The sequence below is a fragment of the Bos indicus genome, chromosome 9, assembly GCF_029378745.1.
Source record: "Bos indicus isolate NIAB-ARS_2022 breed Sahiwal x Tharparkar chromosome 9, NIAB-ARS_B.indTharparkar_mat_pri_1.0, whole genome shotgun sequence".
NCBI lineage: Eukaryota > Metazoa > Chordata > Mammalia > Artiodactyla > Bovidae > Bos > Bos indicus.
This window is the reverse complement of record NC_091768.1, coordinates 54,588,621-54,614,389: the sequence shown is the minus strand read 5'-3', so window position 1 is coordinate 54,614,389 and position 25,769 is coordinate 54,588,621. Positions and strand designations below refer to the sequence as shown.

General features: G+C 39.3%; 1 protein-coding gene across 1 annotated transcript in view; it reads left to right on the top strand.

Annotated features, from left to right (window-relative positions):
* The first annotated feature begins 10,075 nt into the window (after positions 1–10,075).
* Positions 10,076–25,769, top strand: part of MANEA (mannosidase endo-alpha) — an 86,840-nt gene continuing 71,146 nt past the window's right edge. Inside the window, exons 1-2 of the mRNA XM_070796061.1 lie at positions 10,076–10,232; positions 18,597–19,175. Of these exons, the coding sequence (XP_070652162.1) occupies positions 18,635–19,175 (541 nt within the window). The 5' untranslated portion in view covers positions 10,076–10,232; positions 18,597–18,634. The remainder of the gene's footprint in view (positions 10,233–18,596; positions 19,176–25,769) is intronic.

Genomic DNA, 25,769 nt, shown 5'->3' with positions numbered 1-25,769 from the left:
CAATTTCTGAAAAGTATTACAAGCAATAACCATCCGAAGGAAATGTTTCTTATGACTACTGCTAGTTCAGTTCAGTTCACTTAGTGGTGTCCAACTATTTGAGACCCCATGAGCTGCAGCATGCCAGGCTTCCCTGTCCATCACCAACTCCCGGAGCTTGCTTAAACTCATGTCCATCTAGTTGGTAGTCGGTGATGCCATCCGACCATCTCATCCTCTGTTGTCCCCTTCTCCTCCTGCCTTCAGTCTTTCCCAGCATCAGGGTCTTTTCTAATGAATACTGCTAAAACTGAAAAGTGAAAGTGAAGTCGCTTAGTCGTGTCTGACTCTTTGCGACCCCATGGACTGTAGCCTATCAGGCTTCTCCGTTCATGGGATTTTCCAGGCAAGAGTACTGGAGTGGGTTGCCATTTCCTTCTCCAGGGGATCTAACCCAGGGATCAAACCCAGACCTCCCACATTGTAGGCAGACACTTTACCCTCTGAGCCACCAGGGAAGTCTACTATCCTACGTATCCAGAATTGAAAACTTGTCTTCATTTTGGATCTATTTCTTTCATTTGTTTTCTGATGTTAATTCTAATTGCACAATGATTGTTGCTTCTCTCAGGCTTGTCCTTGTCGTTGATACTAAGAGGGCCACTGTTGTTCAATCCTGGTCTCAAAGTCCTGCACCTCAAATTCGGCTCCTGTTTTCGTAAAATCATACCATAGTTGTTATTTAAAGCCTAGTTCAAATTCTGCGTATTTGACCAATAATTTCATACTCAAGCAATCAACTTTTCTCTAAACTCTTATAAGGCTTCATAGGTACCCTTTTTGTGATTTTCACAGCTTTCAGCCTTGAGTATGACCACCCACATACATGTCTTCTCTCCATTTCTATGTGTTAACTTCATTAGAACAGAAGTCATACTTATTTTTAAATTGTACATAGTTCCTTAAACAGAACATTTAAGTACTTATTTTGTTTCTGTATAATTTTGAACTTTTGGACCTTGGGCAACTCCTAAGTCTTCTGAATATTATTTCTTCCAAAAAGGGATGATAATATTATATGTTTTGCCTATTAATATTGTAGAATGCTTGTGAGAATTTACAAAATGAACGCTTTGAAAAATGCTTTAAAATGGTAGCATATACCCCATTAAGATATAAACAGTTTATTATTTACACTGTTACTATCACTGTGGCATAATAGTGTTATTAGAATTATTATTATAGTGATACCAATATGATTATTCTATGCTAAAAATGGCTGGTCTATTTAGTTATGTAACAATTCAGCCAATTAGTAGTTTAAAGATTAATTTCCTCAATTCATAGCATAAAGCACCTGTGGGAAAGTATCTGCCAATTGATTTTCATGAATAATTCAAGAAACATATATTTTATTCAGAGACCATTTCTTTCCCTGGATGTTTATATTAGGAGATAACTCTGGTGATTTTGATTAAGTATCTTGAGCATCATTCATCACTTTGCTATTCTTTTACTTTTTAAGTTCAAAATTAATGTGTGCTTATTGTAAAAATGCAAGCCATTCTTAAGAGTACACATAAAAACTAAAACTCCAATTCCCAGAAATAACTACTGTTAAAAAGTGCTGCTGCTAATAAGTCGCTTCAGTCATGTCTGACGCTGTGCGACCCCATAGACGGCAGCCCACCAGGCTCCCCCATCCCTGGGATTCTCCAGACAAGAGCACTGGAGTGCGTTGCCATTTCCTTTTCCAATGCATGAAAGTGAAAAGTGAAAGTGAAGTCGCTCAGTCATATCCCACTCTTATTGACCCCATGGACTACAGCCCACCAGGCTCCTCCGTCCATGGGATTTTCCAGGCAAGAGTTCTGGAGTGGGGTGCCATTGCCTTCTCCGTAAAAAGTGCTTGGTATGTGTATTTCCAGAAAATTGGTCTATATGCACACATATTTATTTTTTATTATCATCAATATTGTTCTCTATTTTTCTCTTTCCTCATCCCTGTGGTTCTGTGTATATATTTGTGTGACATGACTTAGTGACTAAACAACAATGTACATACACACAAAGGTATACATATGTATGTGTTAGTCACTCAGTCGTGCCCAACTCTTCGATCTCATGGACGGTAGCCTGCCAGGTTCCTCTGTCCATGAGATTTTCCAGGCAAGGATACTGGAGTTTGCCATGTCCTTCTCCAGGGGATCTTCCTGACCCAGGGATCTAACCCAGGTCTTCTGCACTGCAGGGAGATTCTTTACCAACTGAGCTACACACACACACACACACACACACACACATATGTATATTAAGTGTAATATAAATATTGTGGTTGGAGAAGACTCTTGAGAGTCCCTTGGACTGCAAGGAGATCTAACCAGTCCATCCTAAAGGAGATCAGTCCTGGGTGTTCATTGGAAGGACTGACGTTGAAGCTGAAACTCCAATACTTCGGCCACCTGATGAGAAGAGCTGACTCATTGGAATAGACCCTGATGCTGGGAAAGATTGAGGGCAGGAGGAGAAGGGGACGACAGAGGATGAGATGGTTGGATGGCATCACTGACTCGATGGACATGAGTTTAAGTGAATTCTGGGAGTTGGTGATGGACAGGCAGGCCTGGCGTGCTGCAATTCATGGGGTCACAAAGAGTCAGACACGACTGAGTGACTGAACTGAACTGAACTGAGTGGTTTTGTATATTCTAGAAAGCAGCTCTTTCCTGTGGGTAATGAGGTTGCAAAGAGTTGGACACGACTGAGCGACTGAACCTAACTGAACTGATTCATTCTTTGATTCTCACATGTATTCTAATGTGATACGTTAGAGGGCCACCTATGATTTTGTGAGAACACACTTGACGTAGTAGACTTTCTTGGCCTTCCCTGGTGGCTCAATAGTAAAGAATCTGCCTGCAATGCAAGAGACTTGCAGGAGATGTGGATTTGATTCCTGGGTTGGGAAGATCCCCCTGGAGAAGGAAATGGCAACCCACTCCAGTATTTCTGTTGGGATTATCCCATGGACAGAGGAACAAGGCAGGCTACAGTCCATGGGTTACAAAGAGTTGGAGACAACTGAGCAACAAACCAACCAACCAATCAATTCATCTTCCAAAAAGCACTTACTATATGTTGGATGTAGGAGACACTGCTGTGAGTCAGACATCTCTGCACCTGCAGAGATGGAGCTTAATACAGTGGGAGGTAGACAAGATGTATTATACAAGGCACCGACCTACTTTTTAATTGAGCTCTCTAACAGAAAAATGTTTTATCAGAGAGTAAATGCATGTTGTTTCCTTTTCTCTTTTAACAACAGAAATTGCCAGGTACTTCTTAGAATAAGCAGGCACAGAAAAATCACCTCGCAGCAGATACTGTTGAGAAGAATTATTTGCGGACTCTCATGTATAAATAGAGAATGAGTGGGCTCATCTATCTTATGAAATGGCAAGCCTTCCCAGCCCCGCCAACCCCACCTTTCAGTGACTTTATAAACCGCTCCTGTTTTATGTAAGGAGAGGGTGGTGTTATGGAAGAAGACAAGTTGGGTCAATTTGGTTAAGGAACCTAAGGCATTCTAAAAAGGAAGAAACCCAAACATGAATGCCTTAGGAAATGACTCTATAAAACCTAGATTTCATGGTGTAACATTGGGAGTTTGGCTGATTAGGATATAAAGCTAACACACTATCACAATATGTGAAACTTCTTCCCCTCAAAACACCAAGAGGTTCTGGATCAACCTATAGAGTAGTTTCACTCAGGAAGTGCTCCATCTCCAGGCTGGCCCAGCTTTCAACTAAAGGCATGTATCTGTCTCAGCTCCCACCATTCCTGTGAAAGGAACAGGGTCTCCCTCAGAAGAGCTGGTCCATACCCAGCATTGGTGCATTCACATCTAGCATCGCCTGATACCCAGGGGTGAACAATCTGCCACCTCTATATGGGAAGTTACGACACTGGAACTCTCTTCTATCTCCATCAGTCAGGGCTACCAGGACCCAGGATAGTGCTTGAATCAGAGAATGAAAAGTGCTCTTGTCAAGGGATTTAACGTGTTTAGTTAGTGTCTTAATTTGCTCAGGGATGCTATAACCAAATACTGTAGACAAGATGGCATATAAATATAATTTATTTCTCATAGTTCTGGAGGTAGCTGGATATCCAAGATTAGGATGCCAGTGTGGTCAGGTGATGATTCTCTTCTGGGTTGTAAAATTCTCATTTTATCCTCCCATGGCAGAAAGGGGCAAGGGATCTCTCTGAAGCCTCTTTAATAAGGGCTCTAATCCCATTCATGAGGGCTCTGCTCTCATGACCTTATAACTTCCCAAAGGCCCCACCTTCTAATACCATGACGTGGGGAAGCTAAGGAGATACACACATATAACCTAGGCTTAGCTAAGCAGATTATTCCCGTCCAAAATTTAAATCTTGAAGAAATGAGAGAAATAATACAGGCAGAATTGAGAAATTATTCACTGTGGTATCAACGACTTTGAGGGTTCAGTACATCCTGAAATTATCAGTGCCTTAATCTGTACTGTGGTATGAGGCTGTGCTCCCAACGCCCAGCCCCTCTGGGTTCCTGTCCATTGCCATTGCCTAAGTACTGATACTAGCCTTTACCTTCATGCAGTACTGTATAGCTTTTCATATAAAGTCTATCTGTGTTTAGCTGAAAGATTCAGCTTCTATTCTCTGCAAAAAGTAACTGTGACTAATGGCAGTGGCATGCATGCATGCTCAGTTGTATCTGACTCTTTGCAACCCCATGGACTGTAGACCACCAGGCCCCTCTGTCCATGGAATTTCCCAGGTAGTAATACTGGAGTGGGTTGCCATTTCCTACTCCAGAGGATCTTCCTGTCCCAGGGGTTGAACTTGGGTCTCTTGCATCTCCTGCACTGACTGAAGGATTCTTTAACACTGAGCCACCAGAGAAGTCCAGTGGGAATGGAGAGGATGTGAAAATGAACCAAAAAGACATCTCAAGTAAATGGCAATAAAATGGCATGATTTAATCTAGGAGATTCTAATAAAACTTCCAAGACTGGAGGGGAAAAACAGACTTGAAATATAACTGGTCTTCTCTATCCACAGGTTCCACATTTAAAAAAATTAAAATTACTGACAGTTCCAGAAAACAAAACTTGAATATGCCACACTCTGGCAACTATTCACAGAGCACTTAAATTATATTCACAACTATTTACATAGCTTTTACATTGAGTTAGGTATTATAAACAAACTAGGTGTAATTTAAAGTATAGGGGAGGCTGTTCCTGGGTTATATGCAAATATACCATTTTATATAAGGTTCTTGAGCTTATACTAAGATTTTGGTTTGGGGGGGTGGTTCTGGAACTAATCAATCCTCTGCAGATACTGAAGAACAACAACTGTCTTCAGGAGACAGATAATAAGGACAGTTTGGGGACTAGACAAATAGTACATATCGGGAAGTAGGGTTAAATAATAATGACGTGTGTGTGTGTGTGTGTGTGTGTGTGTGTATGCACGTGTGCGCTCCATCGTGTCTGACTCTTTCTTGGCCATGGACTATAGCCTGCCAGGCTCCTCTGTCCATGGGATTTCCCAGGCAAGAATACTGGAGTAGGTTGCCATTTCCTACTCCAGGGGATCTTCCCAATCCCATGTCTTGAACCCATGTCTCTTGCTTGGTAGGTGGATTCTTTACAACTAGCACCACCTGGGGAGCCCAATAATGACTAAGTGATCTCCTAATTGTTCACTCTTTTATCACTCCCAAAAATTGTTTGTTGAATTCTTGTTATATGGCAACAATTCTGTTGGCTCTGGACACTTAAAGATAAAATGGCAAAATCTATGTAGTCAAGGAGACACTAGTCTTTTCCAGAGGAGTAGTGAATTTCAAGGCACAAATTTCTTTCATTAAAAATTTTTTTTTTTCTATTCGATTTTTTTTTCAGTTTTATTTATTTTTTTACTTTACAATATTTTATTGGTTTTACCATACATTGACATAAATCGCCATGGGTGTACATGTGTTCCCCATCCTGAACCCCCCTCCCACCTTCCTCCCCATCCCATCCCTCTGGGTCATCGCAGTGCACCAGCCCCAAGCACCCTGTCTCATGCATTAAACCTGGACTGGCGATTTGTTTCACATATGATCATTTACATGTTTCAGTACCATTCTCCCATATCATCCCACCCTTGCCCTCTCCCTCAGAGTCCAAAACACTGTTCTATACATCTGTGTCTCTTTTGCTGTCTCACATATAGGGTTATCGTTACCATCTTTCTAAATTCCATATATATGTGTTAGTATACTGTATTGGTGTTTTCTTTCTGGCTTACTTCACTCTGTATAATAGGCTCCAGTTTCATCTACCTCATTAGAACTGATTCAAATGTATTCTTTTTAATGGTTGAGTAATATTCCATTGTGTATATGTACCACAGCTTTCTTATCTATTCATCTGCTGATGGACATCTAGTTTGCTTCCATGTCCTGGCTATTATAAACAGTGCTGCAATGAACATTGGGGTACACGTGTCTCTTTCAATTCTGGTTTCCTTGGTGTGTATGCCCAGCAGTGGGATTGCTGGGTCATATGGAAGTTCTAGTTGTATTTTTTTAAGGAATCTCCACACTGTTCTCCATAGTGGCTGTACTAGTTTGCATTCCCATCAACAGTGTAAGAGGGTTCCCTTTTCTCCACACCCTCTCCAGCATTTATTGCTTGTAGACTTTCGGATCGCAGCCGTTCTGACTGGAGTGACTGTTTGGCTGTGCTAGGTCTTCATTGCTGTGTGCAGTCTTTCTCTGGTTGCGGCAAGTGGGGACTAATCTCTAGTTGCAGTGCGTAGGCTTCTCCCTGTGGTGGCTTCTCTTGTTGTAGAGCATGGGCTCTAGGGCACATGGGCTTCAGTAGTTGTGGCACATGGGATTAGTGGCCCCACAGCATGTGGGATCTTCCCAGACCAGGGATTGAACCTGCATCCTCTACATTGGCAGGCAGATTCTTAACCACTGAACCACCAGGGAAGTCTTCCTTTCAATTTTTAATTTGACCATTTTGATCTCTCTCTCTCTCTCGGGCAAATTATTGTAATCCATTTATTACTTTTAAAAATTGACAGAAATAGAAATTAAGTAAAATTTCCTATATCAAATAATACTAGAAGAATGAAAGTAAAAGAGTGTGGATCTTAAGGGCTACATTCTCTATTTTATGAATACATACCTATTTGCTAGTTATGGTTAATCATAAATTTAATAGTTTATGTAAAATAATACAGTACAAAAAATAAGGAAGTGAGATTCCACATATGACAGTAGAAAGGCTGGTGCCATCAACGCTGCCCTGCTACTTACCTCTTGACCCAGCTGCCCCGAGGCACGTATCAACTTCTTCCTGAGATACCCAGGCTTGGATTAAAATTCTATTGCTACAATTCTAATAGCCCTTTTGAAACTGTAATTGAATAGAATAGGGAGTTTAAAGCATGAAGTGGTATAAACTCACTAGCCAATCAGAAAAGGAAGAAGACAAAATGTATCTCTCATGACCAAAATGATACTGATGTCTCACCATTTTCCAATTCCCCCACTACTTCAAGAGAAAATAAAGGCATGCACTATATTATAAAACAAAATTACATGATGCAGAGCTGGGAAATAACAGTAGTACATGGAAGATTCACAGGGGTTTACTTACAAAGAGTACTGATAAGGAGACTGTGCAAACCTCGTCCTCCCTCATAGATGGATGTTACTAATGGATGGTTTCCCAATCTATCCACAAGCCACAGTGGCATACACTGTGGTCTTCTGCCAGCATAACTGTTGGAGCCCCAGTTTCCTGAGATTTTTTATATAGTGGTGTCCTTTGGTGAAATGAAATTAATCAGTTACGGAAGAGCTTCTCATCTAGGGTGCCATCAATGTGTGTGCCAAAATATCAGTCTCCTTAACTCTAGGATTTACCCTGTAGAGTCTGGGATATTCAGAGCCACAGATCCATCATGTTCACCGCAAGAAGGCCGTTTGCCTCAAAGCTTTGTGAAAATATTCTTTTTATCTGTTTGGCAAAATGTGAACAAGGATGGGAAACACCAGGCAGAACCAATACTCACTAGTCTCTCTAGGAACTCTGGGAGTCTGGTGGCACAATCCAGTCATTATATACATAGACCTCAGTAGGCCTCGGCCAATTCCATTCCAATTAAATTCAAGCAGAATTTTTGGGTCTTGGGTGATTCATCTTAATCTTTATATGAAAAAGCAAAGAGCCAAGAATAGCCAAGGTAATTTTAGAGAAGAATCATATGGAAGCGGGACTTGGAAAATGTTTGTATAGGGTGCATGGGAGTTCATTATTTTATCTGTATTTTTCTGTGTTTGTCTAAAATATTTCACAATTAACTTAAATTTAGAAGAAAATAAAAGACTGTAGCTATAGACTCTGATTGTTAAGACTCTTGTAAACAAGAAAGTAGAGAGCACAAAATATAACCTAAAAAGTTGTTCAATTCAGCTAGCAGTACCATAAAATATATAGCATTGTCATCAAAAGACACCATAAAAAATTAAAAGACAACCTGCAAACTAAGAAACACTATTTGTAACACATACATCTGACAAAAAAGGAGTAATTAAAATTTAAAAACATAGAAAGATTATCTGCAAATTAATTTTAAAAAACAAGTCAACCAAAAAATGAGCCAAAATAGAGAACAGGCATTTCACAGAAACCCAAATAGCCACTAAACATATAAAGATGCACAACCATATTAGCAAGACAGAATATACAAATTAAAAGATCAATCAGATGCTACCACCATCTGAATATAACAATCAGTGTAGGTTGATTACAATAGTAATCAACAATAGTGTGGGTGTTACAAATAATGATGTGACAGTCCAGTTCATGTGAAATGGATTTATGTGTAGATGAACCTCAAAAACTGAATGTGCAGTGAAAAAAAAGAGGGAAAAATAAGTGTAAACTTATTAGATCAATATACAATACCAGGATAGCTATATTTTTAGGGAATTACATACATAAATATTTTCAAAAAGAGCAAGTAAATGAGTAATATAAAATTCAGAGTAATAATTATTTCTGGCTGGGATGGAAAAAGTTTTAAAGAGGCCTCTTAGAAGTCTTCAAAAATGCTGGCACTTTTCTGGATCTTCCGGTCTGTAGTGAGTACCTGGGTATTCTTTTTTATTATTATCCTTTAAAATGTGCACATATGGGATACATTCACATATATATATATATATATATTTCACAATTAACATTTGTTTAGAAAATCCAGTGAGATTTAAAGAAGAACTCTTACAAAATGTTCGTATCAGCAACTTCTAGACTGTCAGTGAGGGTTTCCTTGCTACTAGGTAACCAAACAAAAGAGAGAATTCTCTTGGTTTCTGATGTAAGGTGAAAACCTTCAGCTGTAACCGCTATTTCAAAAGTTCTTTTTCTTCACAGCTGCCTCATTGTTCTCAATTATTTCTAAAAGTATTCCAATACGTGATTTTACGCAATCTGTTTGCAAATAATAAGTGTCATTTCTGTCTTTTAGCTTCCAAGTAAAGTTTCATATATATATAGAGAGAGATCTATATCTATTTTTTGGAGGGCAAGATGTTCTCTAATTTACAATGTTTGAAAACTGCCAATGTAATCCAGTTAAAAGGAACTTTTGGATACCTCTGCTTCCCTTGAGGCTCAGCTGGTAAAGAATCCGCCTGCAACCCAGGGTTCAATCCCTGGGTTGGGAAGATCCCCTGGAGAAAGGAAAAGCTACCCACCCCAGTATTCTGGCCTGGAGAATTCACAAAGAGACGGACACCACTGAACGGCTTTCACTTTCACTTTCAAAGCTTTCCAGCAGAACCTTAGAACACCAGTTTCTAAGGAATGGGTTTCTCTAGTTGGGGAAAGGGGGCGGGGGGAGTCCAGCTTTAACTCAACTCTGAAAAATCTCTCCCTGCATGCATCTACACCCCTTTCCATCCCTTACACTCCAGAGGGACCTGTGCCGGAAAACCAGAGCCCCGCCCACTCAGCGAGCCCCACCCCACTCTGGCCCCGCCCCTAGGGTCTTCCAGTACACTGTGCGCGCGCCCTTCGGGAGGCGGGGCTGCTCAGGCTCACTGCCGGGCAGCAGCGGGCTACCTCTGCTCTCAGCTTCAACGTCTCCGCTGGCTGATCCTCTTCTGGTGTCTGGATTCCCGGACCCTGGTGAGTAGCTGGAGATTTCTGGGCCCAGCTGGCTCAGTCGTGGCCGGCACTGGGGCCACCCTCAGCGCCTGCGCTCTTACCCGCCAGCCAATCTGCTCGCCTGCAGATGGCCTTTGACCCTGCGCCCCAACGCCCTGCGCCGGCCGCGGCGGGCTGTGTCTCGCTGCGAGCCTCAGGAACTCGGGAACCCCACTCCGTTGCTCTTATACCTAATTTTGCTAGGGTTAGTTTTGTTGTCTTCTATTCTACTTTATCCCGAGCCTGTCGGCCTCGTCTCCGCCACTGTTTTGCAGCGGAACCTCTTGTCGCCTCGGTATTTTTCCCTCCCCAGGAAGTTGGGAATTTTAGGAGTAAATGAAAAGCCTTTCAGCGCCTTATCCTTTTGTCCCCAAACTCGGCCTAGGGGCAAGTGGGAAGGTCGAGGCCTACCTGGCTTGGGCTGCAGGAAAGTGGCAGGCTCCGGTCTCCGGACGCCGAGGCGTAGGGAGAGGAGAGCGAGGGTGGAGAGGCCAACGCATAGATGCGATTTCCATTCACCTGTTCCACGTTTGGGACTGTCATATTAGCCTGTTACCGTTTGCTAAATCGAAGGATGCAACTCTGCTGGAATAGTATCTTTTCCTGTTTTCCAGAGGAACCAATGAAAATTTAGGCAGTTAGGATTGTTGGTTTCTGTTTCAACAGTTAGAGACCCTGCAGATATGAGTTAAGGAAAAATGTGGCAGTACTTTAAAAAAATAAAACAAGGGAAGATAATGTTAATTATATGACTTCAGAAAAAGGCACGTAAGCCTGGAATGAGTTGGTTATGTTAAAGTATTAAAACAGGAGCTTCCTGGGTGTCTCAGTGGTAAAGAATCCACCTGCAGTGCAAGAGATCCTGGTTTGATCCCTGGGTTGGGAAGATCCCGTGGAGAAGGGAATGGCAACTCACTCTAGGATTCTTGCTTGGGAAATCCCATGGACAGAGGAGTGGGCTACATACAATTCATGGAGTCGCAAAGAGTCAGACATGTTTAGCAACTAAACAACAACAACCAAATTTAGACAATAGTTGAAAGAAAAATACAAAATAAAATCTAGATATTGGTAATATTAAGTCACACGATTGCACATCATTTTCATGACAGTATGTTGCTCCATTCATATTGAACTATATGTAAACCTTAAAAAAATAGTGTTGTGTAGGGAATCTTGCAGATTTCTAGGTTCTATGCATAAAACATTACCAGAGCTGTTGCTGTCAGTCACACGATGAGTATTGAGTATGTAAGAAAATAAACTTTCTTCAGATTTAATTTGGACTACAGTTTATGAGTAGGAAATAACAGATAATCGACTTTAAGCAAAAACATAATCACATGTCAGCAGGTTTCATCTGTCACAAAATTTATGGTGGTGTATTCTCTAAGCTTGCTTTGTCTAAAATGTAGGAAGGTGTGATAACAGGAGGAGCTTGAGTTCTAGAACTGTATTTCTCTGCTCTTTGCTCACTGCTTAACCACAGGTTACTTGGCCATTTGTTAGCCCTGTTGCTGCTGCTGCTAAGTCGCTTCAGTCGTGTCCGACTCTATGCGACCCCATAGACGGCAGCCCACCAGGCTCTGCCATCCCTGGGATTCTCCAGGCAAGAACACTGGAGTGGGTTGCCATATCCTTCTCCAATGCATGAAAGTGAAAAGTGAAAGTGAAGTTGCTCAGTCGTGTCCGACTCCTAGTGACCCTATGGACTGCAGCCTACCAGGCTCCTCCGTCCATGGGATTTTTCAGGCAAGAGTCCTGGAGTGGGGTGCCATCGCCTTCTCCGATTTGTTAGCCCAGGTACTGGGAAAAAGTTGGCAACTGCTCTATTGGCAATTTAGTTCAGTTCAGTTGCTCATTCGTGTCTGACTCTTTGCGACCCCATGGACTGCAGCACGCCAGGCTTCACTGTACATCACCATCCCCTGAGCTTGCTCAAGCTCATGTCCATCGAGTCGGTGATACCATTCAACAATCTCATCCTCTGTCGTCCCCTTCTCCTCCTGTCTTCAATCTGTCCCAGCATCAGGGTTTTTTCCAATGAGTCCGTTCTTTGCATCAGGTCGCCAAAGTATTGGAGCTTCAGCATCAGTCCTTCCAATTAATATTCAGGGCTGATTTCCTTTAGAATTGACTGCTTTGATCTCCTTGCAGTCTAAGGAACTCTCAAGAGTCTTCTCCAACACCACAGTCAAAAACTAGAATTAGTTATATTTCTCTTCAATGGTTTCTTAGAAAATAATGTTAGGAAAACAGCTAGAAAAATAAAGCAATCAGAAGTCTGTATAACATAATAATAAAAATTAAAAAATGAGGTTTTTGGGGGCTTTCTGCATAGCAGGATGGGAGGTAATCCTTTTTGAAATCATAGTATCATACTGATTCTGGATCTCTTATATCTCGCTAGATCTACAAGTTAAAGTCATCATTTCAAAGATTGAATGACCTCCAAATCACAAAAAGCAAAAGTAGAAGCCGTAGAGTTTCAAAAGAACAAATGTATTACTTCTGTGTGTTATTTTATCATGTGCCCTTTGAAGACACTGGATTTTTCTCTTATCCAATACCCTGAGTATTGAGTAGGTTACTCCTTTGGAAATCTATACATCTGTAATTAACTTGGAACTTTTTTCCTCTGAGGTGACTTCTGGAACTTTTTTGTGTTGAAACCAATTAAGTAGTCCCACCACAGTTTTTCTACTAAAGATCATTAGACCCTGTTAGGCATCTCAAGTTTCATTGTTTTGCTAATTTGGACACAATAATTTTTTAAAAAATGGATTTTAAAAATTATTGGATCTATCTATTTAGCTATGATTCTTCCTATATAATATGTTCAGTATGGACTGGGCATGTCAACTATGTGTATAGTCTGCAGAACCTGTTTGTACACATACTGCCTCAATAGATACCAATGTCAAAAACAAAAGGGCCAGAAATTAAATTTTTAAAGTTGAACATTTAATGGTCATTGACTAAATATAAGATATATTGGGTTCTACTATAGTGTAAAGATAAGGACTCCATTTTTGGATCTTATGGAACAATCTAGTAGGATGTATAATGCATTAAATAGCATGGTGCAATAGATAAATGCCAATTTAAAAAGTAGATAATAGTGTCATAATAGACTATATGAGAAAGTGAGTATTTTTCAGTTTGGAATCATTGGGAGAAGTATCAAGAAGAGGCAACAGTTTAGCTTTGTCTTGATGGATTAGTGTAGCAGTCCAGAAATTAGCCATATGGAGAGTAGGTATTTAGAGAGAGTAAACTGTGTGTTAACTGATTGCTTGCCAGACACCTATCTTTAATAACAAAGCCAGAAATGATTCCAAGGATTTTTTAATATTAACTTATTTCATCCTCATAAAAATCCTTTGAGTGAGGTAATAACTCATTGTAAAGATGAGAAAGGAAGGGAAATTTTCAAGTCACTTATATAGGTGAAATGGCTAAAAAAAGCCCAGCTAGAATTTGAACTGCAGAGTCCAAATTTTAAGCACAGGAGGCCTGTCTTTATTTAGGTAGATTAGACTTATTGGAAATAATATGAAAGGAAAAGAGAAATAGATTTATAGGTAAAGGAGGGAGCCTATTAAAATACCTATTCCATATAAATATTTCTTCCTTATGAAATATTATGTTCTAACTTTAGAAGACAACATAAGAAAATAGCAGTAAGTAAATGATTACCCACAGGTAGTCATTATGCTTGTTTAAGTGTACTTCTTTCCTCTCTGTCTCCTTAATATAGTTGAGCTCCTATTAAATCCATATTTTTTTTTCCTACTTAATGACTTGTCAGTAATTCTCAGTTTCTTTAAGTAAAGGGAAGGATTTGTTTTTGTCTTGTCAACTTTGAAATTTTAGGACAACAAATCATAGAGGCAGGTCAGACTGTCACATTCCATACAAAGGAATGTTAAATCCCTGGAGTCCTGCAGTTTGCTGGTGATAGCTGTTTTCCTTTCTTACCTGTTCTTAAATGATTTTAGACTTAAAAGTTTCAAAAAATAAACAACTTGAAAATCTCTGTATATTTTTCCTGTAGATTCACCAAATGGTAATATTTTGCTGTAAACATTTGCTTTATTGTGACACAGACACACACACTCATATATTACATTGTATATAATTTTACATACACATTATATGTAATATGTGTACATATGCATATATGTATACATACATGTGTATGCTGCTACTGCTAAGTCACTTCAGTCGTGTCCAACTCTGTGCCACCCTATAGACGGCAGCCCACCAGGCTCCTCCGTCCCTGGGATTCTCCAGGCAAGAACACTGGAGTGGGTTGTCATTTCCTTCGCCAATGCATAAAAGTGAAAAGTGAAAGTGAAGTCGCTCAGTCGTGTCCGACCCTCAGCGACCCCAAGGACTGCAGCCTTCCAGGCTCCTCTGTCCATGGTATTTTCCAAACAAGAGCACTGGAGTCGGGTGCCATTGCCTTCTCCTATATGTGTATGAGAGTATCTTAATATATTGTCTGCCGTTTCTTCATGATTAGATCCAGATTAATGTTGACAGAAATACTGCAGCAATGATTGTATGTTTTTCTTAGGGCATTCACTCTATAGACTCATGTTAATCTATTTATTCAAATCAGCTGGTAAAGTTAATTTTGATCACTTGTGTGAGGTGATGTCTGCTAGGTTCTGCATCTGCACTGTTAAGTGGCTGTATATATCTCCCTTTGTAGTTAATTTGGTATATTTTTTGGGGGAGGGATACTCTGCCAATATGTAGATATCCTGTTTCTCATAAACCCTATTTCTTTGAACCCCTCATTAATATCCGTTAATGATTCTTGCTTAATACAGTAGTAGCCAAGTGGTGATAGTCTGATTCCATTATTCCATCTAAATTTATGAATTGGTATTTGATTATGTCTTTTTTATTCCATTTATTTTCACATTTTAAAAATATCAGTATAGATTCATAAAGTCTTATTTTATGTCTGTAATTTATTATTCTTATTCATAATTTTGATGTTGAAAGCATCCCAGATTTAGTCAGTAGTTGCCTCTTTACTGTGTCCTATGAACATATCTCTACGTTTTTTGAATAATTCCTGATTTTCAGGCCATACTGGTTTTCATTTCAGGCTGATTTTCCTTTACAAGTTGTTCCAAGCTCATCTTGTACTTTCTTAGCCACATTCTTGAAATCAACCTGGTTCTATTAAGTAGAGAAGGGTATATAAAATTCAAAATCTTGGCATCAGATGGGTTTATTGCTGCAAGGATTTCTTCGGTTCTAAACTCTCAGTGGACAGAACTAGGAAATAATGTGCATGTATTTGTATGTGTACACACCCATTTACCCACCCCTACACATGAATTTGTTTATCTTTTAAAAGCCATGCATCCATATTGATACTGCCAATTGCAGTCTGACAACACAAGTTTCATTTTAGCCTCCTACTTTCTGTGTTTGTAACACTTTTTTCTTTTTTTTTTTTTTGTCAGTAAACAACCTGAGCCCCATTTTCTGGCTTATATTGCTTATTTTTACAATGCACATTAAATATTTTAAGAATTGCTAACCTTCATCATAGCATAAAAAAATTTACTTATTAACTGGAATTTAACCTTTAATATATTTTGTTTGTTTTGAGTATGTGAAATGTAACATAACTTAAAATGACAAACCTATATAAAAAGTTATACTCAGTTACTTTCATTATCCACACTTCTACCCTGTTTTAATCACCCCATATTTTTCAGTTTCTTTTTACCCTCTATAGATAATCAACCTTATTAGATTCTTGTTTTTCTGTTTCTTTTGCTCACTTGGGAAAATCTATTTTTTCTTATTGTCATTTTGCTTTTTTCACTTAGCAGTATAGCCACAGAATCACTTTCTTTCATCTCAGAGCTCTTCCTCATTTTTTCTGAATACTCAGTATTTTACAAACAATGCTGCATATTAACTTATGTACTTACTTATTGGTTGTGGATTTTCAAGGTAAATTCTGTGAAGTAGGATTCTTGAATCAAAGGAAAATGGATGTGTAATTTTGTTATATACTGCCAAATTCCAAAAAAGGTTGTACAGATTTCATTCACTATCAACACATAAGAGTGATTATTTTCTCAGTGTTCTTGCCAACAGGATGTAGTTTCATGCTTTTTATTTTTTGCCAACCTCATAGATAAGAAATGTTACATTTGTGTGGTTTTAATTTACATTTTTCTAATATTGAATGATACAGAAGATCTTTCAAATATTTTCATTAAGATTGTCAGTTGTCTGTTCACTTTATTTTGTAGTGTTTTTTGATATATATATTTAAAAATTTATGTAGTTAATTGTTTTTTATTTATTGCATCTGAATTTTGAGTCTTTTATTACACTAAAGATATAAGCGAATTCAGGTGGGATTATATGAATATTTGAATGATTCTGAACCCTACAACTTACATTATTCTTTGAGAGATTAAGGTGGGAAATAGGGGCATTATTTAAAACCTCTGCTTCAAAGTAGCATCAGAGAAGCTGGGAATATAAGGCAAAAATGGCAGCTGAGAAAATGAACAGAGCTTTCGGTAGTTTCATGGCTCTTTGGGGACCAAAATTGGAATTCAGGGCCCTTCTAAAGCCCATCCTAGAGGAAGAATCTTGGTAAATGCTTGTGACTCTGATTTCAGAACCTGTAAGTATAATGGAGTAAAGATGAATCAGAAATACACCAAATATTTGCAAGGGCTTAAACGCAGTTTTGGAGAAGGCAATGGCACCCCACTCCAGTACTCTTGCCTGAAAAATCCCATGGACGGAGGAGCCTGGTAGGCTGCAGTCCATGGGGTCGCTAAGAGTTGGACACGACTGAGCGACTTCACTTTCACTTTTCACTTTCATGCGTTGAAGGAGGACATGGCAACCCACTCCCGTGTTCTTGCCTGGAAAATCCCATGGACAGAGGAGCCTGGTGGGCTGCCGTCTATGGGGTCACATGGAGTCGGACATGACTGAATCGACTTAGCAGCAGCAGCAGCAGCAGCAAACCCAGTTTTGAAGATTTCCATCTGTGATTGCTGTTGTTCAGTCACTAAGTTGTGTCCAACTTTTTGTGACCCCATGAACTATAGCACACTAGGCTTCCCTGTTCTTCACTATCTCCCTCAGTTTGCTCAAACTCATGTCTCTTTGAGTTAGTGGTGCCATCCAACCGTCTCATCCTCTGTTGCCCCCTTCTCTTGACCTCAGTCTTTGCCAGCATCGTAGTCTTTTCGAATGAGTTAGCTGTTTGCATCACGTGTCCAAAGTATTGGAGCTTCAGTTTCAGCACCAGCCCTTCCAATGTGATTATACTAAGATAATCTTCCTCTACCCTAAAAGTCTTCAAGAAATAAAAATAAGCTTTCTTTGAAGGAAGATGTCATGTAGAGCCTCACATTATCTCTGAAACTTTTCATATTCTATGTATAGCATTTAGTAAAAATAATAATTTAGCCTATAAAAAAATAGTTACTGTCTGGATATTAAGAGGAAAAACCAAACAGGCAGTAGAAACAGAATCCTAAGATTCAAATTCAGGTTATTAGAGGTAGACTTTAAATAAATGGTATTACAAAATTCAAGGAATAGGAAATTTTAGCAGAAAACTGCTATCTTTGAGAAGAATTAAATGAAAATTTTAAGACTAAATTTATAACTGAAATTAGTTGCCACTGAAGAGTCAGGAAATTGAAGATAGTTCAGAAGAAGATATTCAGACTGAACCATAGAGAGACAAAAGGAGGAACATTTTAAAAATATTTAAGGAACACATGGGACATAAAATTCTGATGTGTGTAATTTATTCCATAATGCGAGATGAGAGACAAGATCAAAATTGAGTATAACACTTGAGTTGGTGAAATGGGGTGGGGAAAAAAAGGTGATTATAATTGAGGCAGTCAAATAATAAGTTTGTTGAATGACTAGGCTTTTTATATATTCCTAAATACTTCTTTTTTATATCTGAAGTTTTTATTTTATATTTAGAAAATTTTAGTCTCTGAGTGGAATGTTTCTTTTCTATATCAGTATATGTAAAATCTGTCTAAAGGATGAAGAATATATTTACTTTTTAAAAAACATGCTTAAAATCTTTATCTGACAAAAATGTAATTGTGATATTTCCAAATAAATACTGCTATTCAGTCTAATTATGTATAGATTCTTTCTATAGCTATTAATATTTGATTATATAATTAACATCATAATACTCTTTAAAATTTTTCAGTGTAACAAACTTTATGAATTTTAGTTTTCCTTTTGAATATATTGGAAAATATTATTAATACCACTTACTAATAGTTGTTTTTCAATACATTACAGCTAAACATTTACCATTTTGGAGTTTAAAGGATGACATCATGGCAAAATTTCGAAGAAGGACTTGCTTCATTTTGTCACTTTTTATTCTATTTATTTTCTCTCTGATGATGGGTTTAAAAATGCTGAGACCAAATAAAGCAGCTTTTGGAGATCCTTTTGGACTTGACCTTCTTCCAGAAATCCGGCAACAAACTCATTTGACGAAAGTTTTTGATTCCCAAAAGAGTGACAAAATCAGCAGTGAAACAAACATCAAGAACTTAAAATCTGAGGAAATCACTGTGAAAGCTTCCGTAGCCTCTGAACCTCATCCAGAAGAACCGCCACCTCTGAATTATTACTTACATGTATTTTATTACAGTTGGTATGGAAATCCACAATTTGATGGTAAATATATACATTGGAACCATCCAGTTCTCTCACACTGGGACCCTCAGATAACCAAGAAATATCCCAAAGGGAAGCACAACCCCCCTGATGACATTGGCTCCAGGTTTTATCCTGAGTTGGGAAGTTACAGCTCTCGGGATCCTTCTGTCATTGAAACTCACATGAAACAAATGTACTCAGCTTCAATTGGTAAGTATTTTAGATATGTATGTGCATATATAAGTAAATTTTTGTAGAACATTAATTACTAATTGACCTTACCTGCTGGCTCAGTGGCAAACATTTTGCCTGCAATGCAGGAGACAGGGGTTTGATCCCTGGGTTGGAAAGATACCCTGAGAAGGAAATGGCAACCCACACCAGTATTCTTGCTAGGAAAATCCCATGGACAGAGGAGCCTGGCGGACTATAGTCCATGGGGTCAGAAATTATTAATTAGTCTCGCGTTATAAGTTTATAATTTTAAACTTACAAACTCTAGATTAAACTGTTGTTATAACATGTTAACACTAAAATTTCTGGGTGTATTATTTTTATTGATTTCTAATTTAATACTCTGTGAATTTTATTAAATTATGATTGACATAAGATACAATGAATTCTCTCACTTTATGTTATACATTTGTGTAGATATCGTCCCAATTATGAAGTAAAATATTCTATAGCCCCCAAATTTTTGTCTGCTATTCAGCTCTCCCTACATTCAAGGAAACTATGTATCATATAGAGTAGTTGTTGTAAATGTTTTACTATTAAATAAAAATAGAATCATTAATTATTTGTGTGTATCCATGTCCAAGGTAAGAGAAACCCAAGTAAGATGGTAGGTGTTGCAAGAGGGCATCAGAGGGCAGACACACTGAAACCATACTCAAAGAAAACTAGTCAATCTAATCACACTAGGACCACAGCCTTGTCTAACTCATTGAAACTAAGCCATGCCTGTGGGGCCACCCAAAACGGGCGGGTCACGGTGGAGAGGTCTGACAGAATGTGGTCCACTGGAGAAGGGAATGGCAAACCACTTCAGTATTCTTGCCTTGAGAACCCCATGAAAAGGCAAAATGATAGGATACTGAAAGAGGAACTACCCAAGTCAGTAGGTACCCAGTATGCTACTGGAGATCAGTGGAGAAATAACTCCAGAAAGAATGAAGGGATGGAGCCAAAGCAAAAACAATACCCAGTTGTGGACGTGACTGGTGATAGAAGCAAGGTCCGATGCTGTAAAGAGCAATATTGCATAGGAACCTGGAATGTCAGGTCCATGAATCAAAGCAAATTGGAAGTGGTCAAACAAGAGATGGCAAGAATGAACATTGACATTATAGGAATCAGCAAACTAAAATGGACTGGAATGGGTGAATTTTACTCAGATGACCATTATATCTACTACTGCAGGCAGGAATCCCTCAGAAGAAATGGAGTAGCCATCATGGTCAACAAAAGAGTTTGAAATGCAGTACTTGGATGCAATCTCAAAAACGACAGAATGATCTCTGTTCGTTTCCAAGGCAAAACATTCAATATCACAGTAATCCAAGTCTATGCCCCAACCAATAACGCTGAAGAAGCTGAAATTGAAGAGTTCTATGAAGACCTACAAGACCTTTTAGAACTAACACCGAAAAAAGATGTCCTTTTCATTATAGGAGACTGGAATGCAAAAGTAGGAAGTCAAGAAACACCTGGAGTACCAGGCAACTTTGGCCTTGGAATACGGAATGAAGCAGGGCAAAGACTAATAGAGTTTTGCCAATAGAATGCACTGGTCATAGCAAACACCCTCTTCCAACAACACAAGAGAAGACTCTACACATGGACATCACCAGATGGTCAACACCAAAATCAGATTGATTATATTCTTTGCAGCCAAAGATGGAGAAGCTCTATACAGTCAACAAAAACAAGACCAGGAGCTGACTGTGGCTCAGATCATGAACTCCTAATTGCCAAATTCAGACTGAAATTGAAGAAAGTAGGGAAAACCACTAGACCATTCAGGTATGGGCTAAATCAAATCCCTTATGATTACACAGTGGAAGTGAGAAATAGATTTAAGGGACTAGATCTGATAGATAGAGTGCCTGATGAACTATGGACGGGGGTTCGTGACATTGTACAGGAGACAGGGATCAAGAACATCCCCATTGAAAGAAATGCAAAAAAGCAAAATGGCTGTCTGAGGAGGCCTTACAAATAGCTGTGAAAAGAAGAGAAGCGAAAAGCAAAGGAGAAAAGAAAAGATATAAGCATCTGAATGCAGAGATCCAAAGAATAGCAAGAAGAGATAAGAAAGCCTTCCTCAGCAATCAATGCAAAGAAATAGAGGAAAACAACAGAATGGGAAAGACTAGAGATCTCTTCAAGAAAATTAGAGATACCAAGAGAACATTTCATGCAAAGATGGGCTTGATAAAGGACAGAAATGGTATTGACCTAACCATAAGCAGAAGATACTAAGAAGATATGTACATAGAAGATACACAGAAGAACTGTACATAAAAGATCTTCATGACCAAGAATCACGATGGTCACTGACCTATAGCCAGACATCCTGGAATGTGAAGTCAAGTGGGCCTTAGGAAGCATCACTACGAACAAAGCTAGTAGAGGTGATGGAATTCCAGTTGAGCTATTTCAAATGCTGAAAGATGATGCTGTGAAAGTGCAGCACTCAATATGCCAGCAAATTTGGAAAACTCAGCAGTGGCCACAGGACTGGAAAAGGTCAGTTTTCATTCCAGTCCCAAAGAAAGGCAATGCCAAAGAATGCTCAAACTGCCGCACAATTGCACTCATCTCACACGCTAGTAAAGTAATGCTCAAAATTCTCCAAGCCTGGCTTCAGCAATATGTGAACCGTGAACTTCCTGATGTTCTAGCTGGTTTTAGAAAAGGCAGAGGAACCAGAGGTCAAATTGCCAACATCTGCTGGATCATCGAAAAAGCAAGAGAGTTCCAGAAAAACATCTATTTCTGCTTTATTGACTATGCCCAAGCCTTTGACTGTGTGGATCACAATAAACTGTGGAAAATTCTTCAAGAGATGGGAATACCAGACCACCTGATCTGCCTCTTGAGAAATTTGTATGCAGGTCAGGAAGCAACAGTTAGAACTGGACATGGAACAATAGACTGGTTCCAAATAGGAAAAGGAGTACGTCAAGGCTGTATATTGTCACCCTGCTTATTTAACTTATATGCAGAGTAGTACATCATGAGAAATGCTGGACTGGAAGAAGCACAAGCTGGAATCAAGATTGCTGAGAGAAATATCAGTAATCTCAGATATGCAGATGACACCACCCTTATGGCAGAAAGTGAAGAGGAACTAAAAAGCCTCTTGATGAAGGTCAAAGAGGAGAGTGAAAAAGTTGGCTTAAAACTCAACATTCAGAAAACTAAGATCATGGCATCTGGTCCCATCACTTCATGGCAAATACATGGGGAAACAGTGGAAACAGTGTCAGACTTTATTTTTTGGGCTCCAAAATCACTGCAGATGGCGACTGCAGCCATGAAATTAAAAGACACTTACTTCTAGGAAGAAAAGTTATGACCAACCTAGATAGCATATTGAAAAGCAGAGACATTACTTTGCCAACAAAGATGCGTCTATTCAGGGCTATGGTTTTTCCTGTGGTCATGTATGATTGTGAGAGTTGGACTGTGAAGAAAGCTGAGCACCAAAGAATTGATGTTTTTGAACTGTGGTGTTGGAGAAGACTCTTGGGAGTCCCTTGGACTGCAAGGAGATCCAACCAGTCCATTCTAAAGGAGATCAGCCCTGGGATTTCTTTGGAAGGAATGATGCTAAGGCTGAAACTCCAGTACTTTGGCCACCTCATGTGAAGAGTTGATTCATTGGAAAAGACTCTGATGCTGGGAGGGATTGGGGGCAGGAGGAGAAGGGGACAACAGAGGATGAGATGGCTGGATGGCCTGGTTTTTGTTACTGTTGCTGCTGCTGCTGGTGCTAAGTCACCTCAGTTGTGTCCGACTCTGTCCAACTCTGTGCAACCCCATAGATAGCAGCCCACCAGGCTCTGCTGTCCCTGGAATTCTCCAGGCAAGAACACTGGAGTGGGTTGCCATTTCCTTCTCCAGTGCATGAAAGTGAAAAATGAAAGTGAAGTCGCTCAGTTGTGTCCGACTCTTCGCGACGCCATGGACTGCAGCCTACCAGGCTCCTCCATCCATGAGATTTCCAGGCAGGAGTCTTTTTGTTACTGAGTTATATGAATTTTTGTAAATGATGGCTATTAACCCCTTATTTATTATATGATATGCAAAATAATATCTCCTATTCAGTATGTATCTTTTAATTGTGTTATTGTTGCTTTTGCTCTGTAGAAGCTTTTAAGATTGATATAGTCCTACTTTAAGATTTTTTTCTTTTGTTATTTGTGCTTTTGGTGTCATATGCAAAATATCAGTGCGAAGACCAGTGTCAAAGATCTTCTTCCCTGTGTTTACTTCAGGGAGTTTTATATCAGGTCTGTCTTATATTTTAAGTCTTTGATCTCTTTCAAGGTGCTTTTTGTGAGTAGTGTAGGATAGACCCAACTTTCTTTTCTGTGTATGGCTATCCAATTTTCCCAGCGCCAAAGGATGTTCTTGATCCTCTTGTCATGTATTAGCTCCTCAAGGTATAAAGCCAGATTGTTTCTTTCTAAGTTTCCCCATTTCTTAACATCTTCATTTTATGACTACAAATATCCCTTTCAGAATGGCTTTTGGAGCATCCCATAGCAAAGTGAAAGAGGAGAGTGAAAAAGTTGGCTTAAAACTCAACATTCAGAAAACTAAGATCATGGCATCTGGTCCCATCACTTCCTGGAAAATGGATAGCGAAACAGTGGAAACAGTGAGAGACTTTATTTGGGGGCTCCAAAATCACTGCAGATGGTGACTGCAGCCATGAAATTAAAAGATGCTTGCTTCTTGGAAGAAAAGTTATGACCAACCTAGGCAGTATATTAAAAAGCAGAGATATTATTTTGCCAACAAAAGTCCGTCTAGTCAAAGCTATGATTTTTCCAGTAGTCATGTGTGGATGTGAGAGTTGGACTATAAAGAAAGCTGAGCGCTGAAGAATTGATGCTTTTGAACTGTGCTGTTGGAGAAGACCCTTGGACTGCAAGGAGATCCAACTAGTCAATTCTAAAGGAAATTAGTCCTGAATATTCATTGGAAGGACTGATGCTGAAGCTGAAACTCCAATACTTTGGCCACCTGATGTGAAGAACTGACTCATTGGAAAAGACTCTGATGCTTGGAAAGATTGAAAGCATGAGGAGAAGGGGACGACAGAGGGTGAGATGGTTGGATACAATGGACATGAGTTTGAGGTGGTTCCAGGGGTTGGTGATGAACAGGGAGGGCTGGAGTGCATGGGATTACAAAGAGTTGGACATAACTGAGTAACTGAACTGATAGGTTTAGGAGAAAGGGATTTTATTTTCATTTGTTTTAAGGTAATCTTTGGTTCCTATTTTGATTTCTTCTTTTACCCATTGGTTGCTCAGGAGTTTCTTGTTTATTTTTCATGTATCTGTAGATTTTCCAACTCTTTTGATTGTTAGAAGTATAGCTGCCATGGCTTCCTTTTGGTTCCCACCGGAATGGAATGCCTTTTCATCCTTTCACTTCGAGTTTATGGGGATCCTTAAAGCTTTCTTGTTGGAACCATAGAGTTGGCTATTGTTTTTCATCCTTCCAGGCTCTCATGTGCCTTTTGATTGCTGAATTCAATCCACTTTTGTTTAGAGTAGTTATTAATACTTAAGGATTTACTCAGTTCACTCACTCAGTTGTGTCCGACTCTTTGCGACCCCATGGACTGCAGCATGTCAGGCTTCCCTGTCCATCACAAAATCCTAGAGCACGCTCAAACTCATGTCCATCAAGTCAGTGATGCCATCCTACCATCTCATCCTATGTTGTCCCCTCCTCCTCCTGCCTTCAGTCTTTTCCAGCATCAGGGTCTTTCCAATGAGTCAGTTCTTCGCATCAAGTGGCCAAAGCATTGGAGCTTCAGCTTTAGCATTAGTCCTTCCAATGAGTATTCAGGACTGATTTCCTTTAGGATTGAATGGTTTGATCACCTTGCAGTCCAAGAGACTCTCAAAGAGTCTTCTCTGACGGCACAGTTTCTTCAACGCTCAGCTTTCTTTATGGTCCAACTCTCACATCCATACATGATTACTGGAAAAACATAGCTTTGACTTGATGGACTTTTGTCAGCGAATAATGTCTCTTCAGTATGCTGTCTAGATTGGTCATAGCTTTTCTTCCAAGGAGCAAGTGTCTTTTAATTTCATGGCTGCTGTCACCATCTGCAGTGAATTTGGAGCCCACGAAATAAAGTCTGTCACTGTTTCCATTGTTTCCTCCTCTATTTACTATTAAGTAATGGGATCTGATGCCATGATCTTAGTTTTTGAGTTTTTTTTTTTCAGCCTGAAATAAGTCTTCATTTATTGACTACTTACAGTACAGTGATTTCATCTTAGCTGGTATTCAAAGATGGTTATGTTTTAAGTGAGAGAAGGCATAATCTCTCTTTCAGATACCACCTCTCAGAAATCTGGGCTAATTCAACTTTAAGAACTAGAATTGCATCTCCTGGTAAGCACGTGACAGTTGTCACCCTGAGAAGGGGAACAAGGCAAAGAAACTATAAAGAACTTTGATTCTCGTACACAGGTGCACATAAGTTAGTTTATTAATGACTACAATTTGAAGCCAGCCGTTTTGATCCAGTATTTAAATAACAAG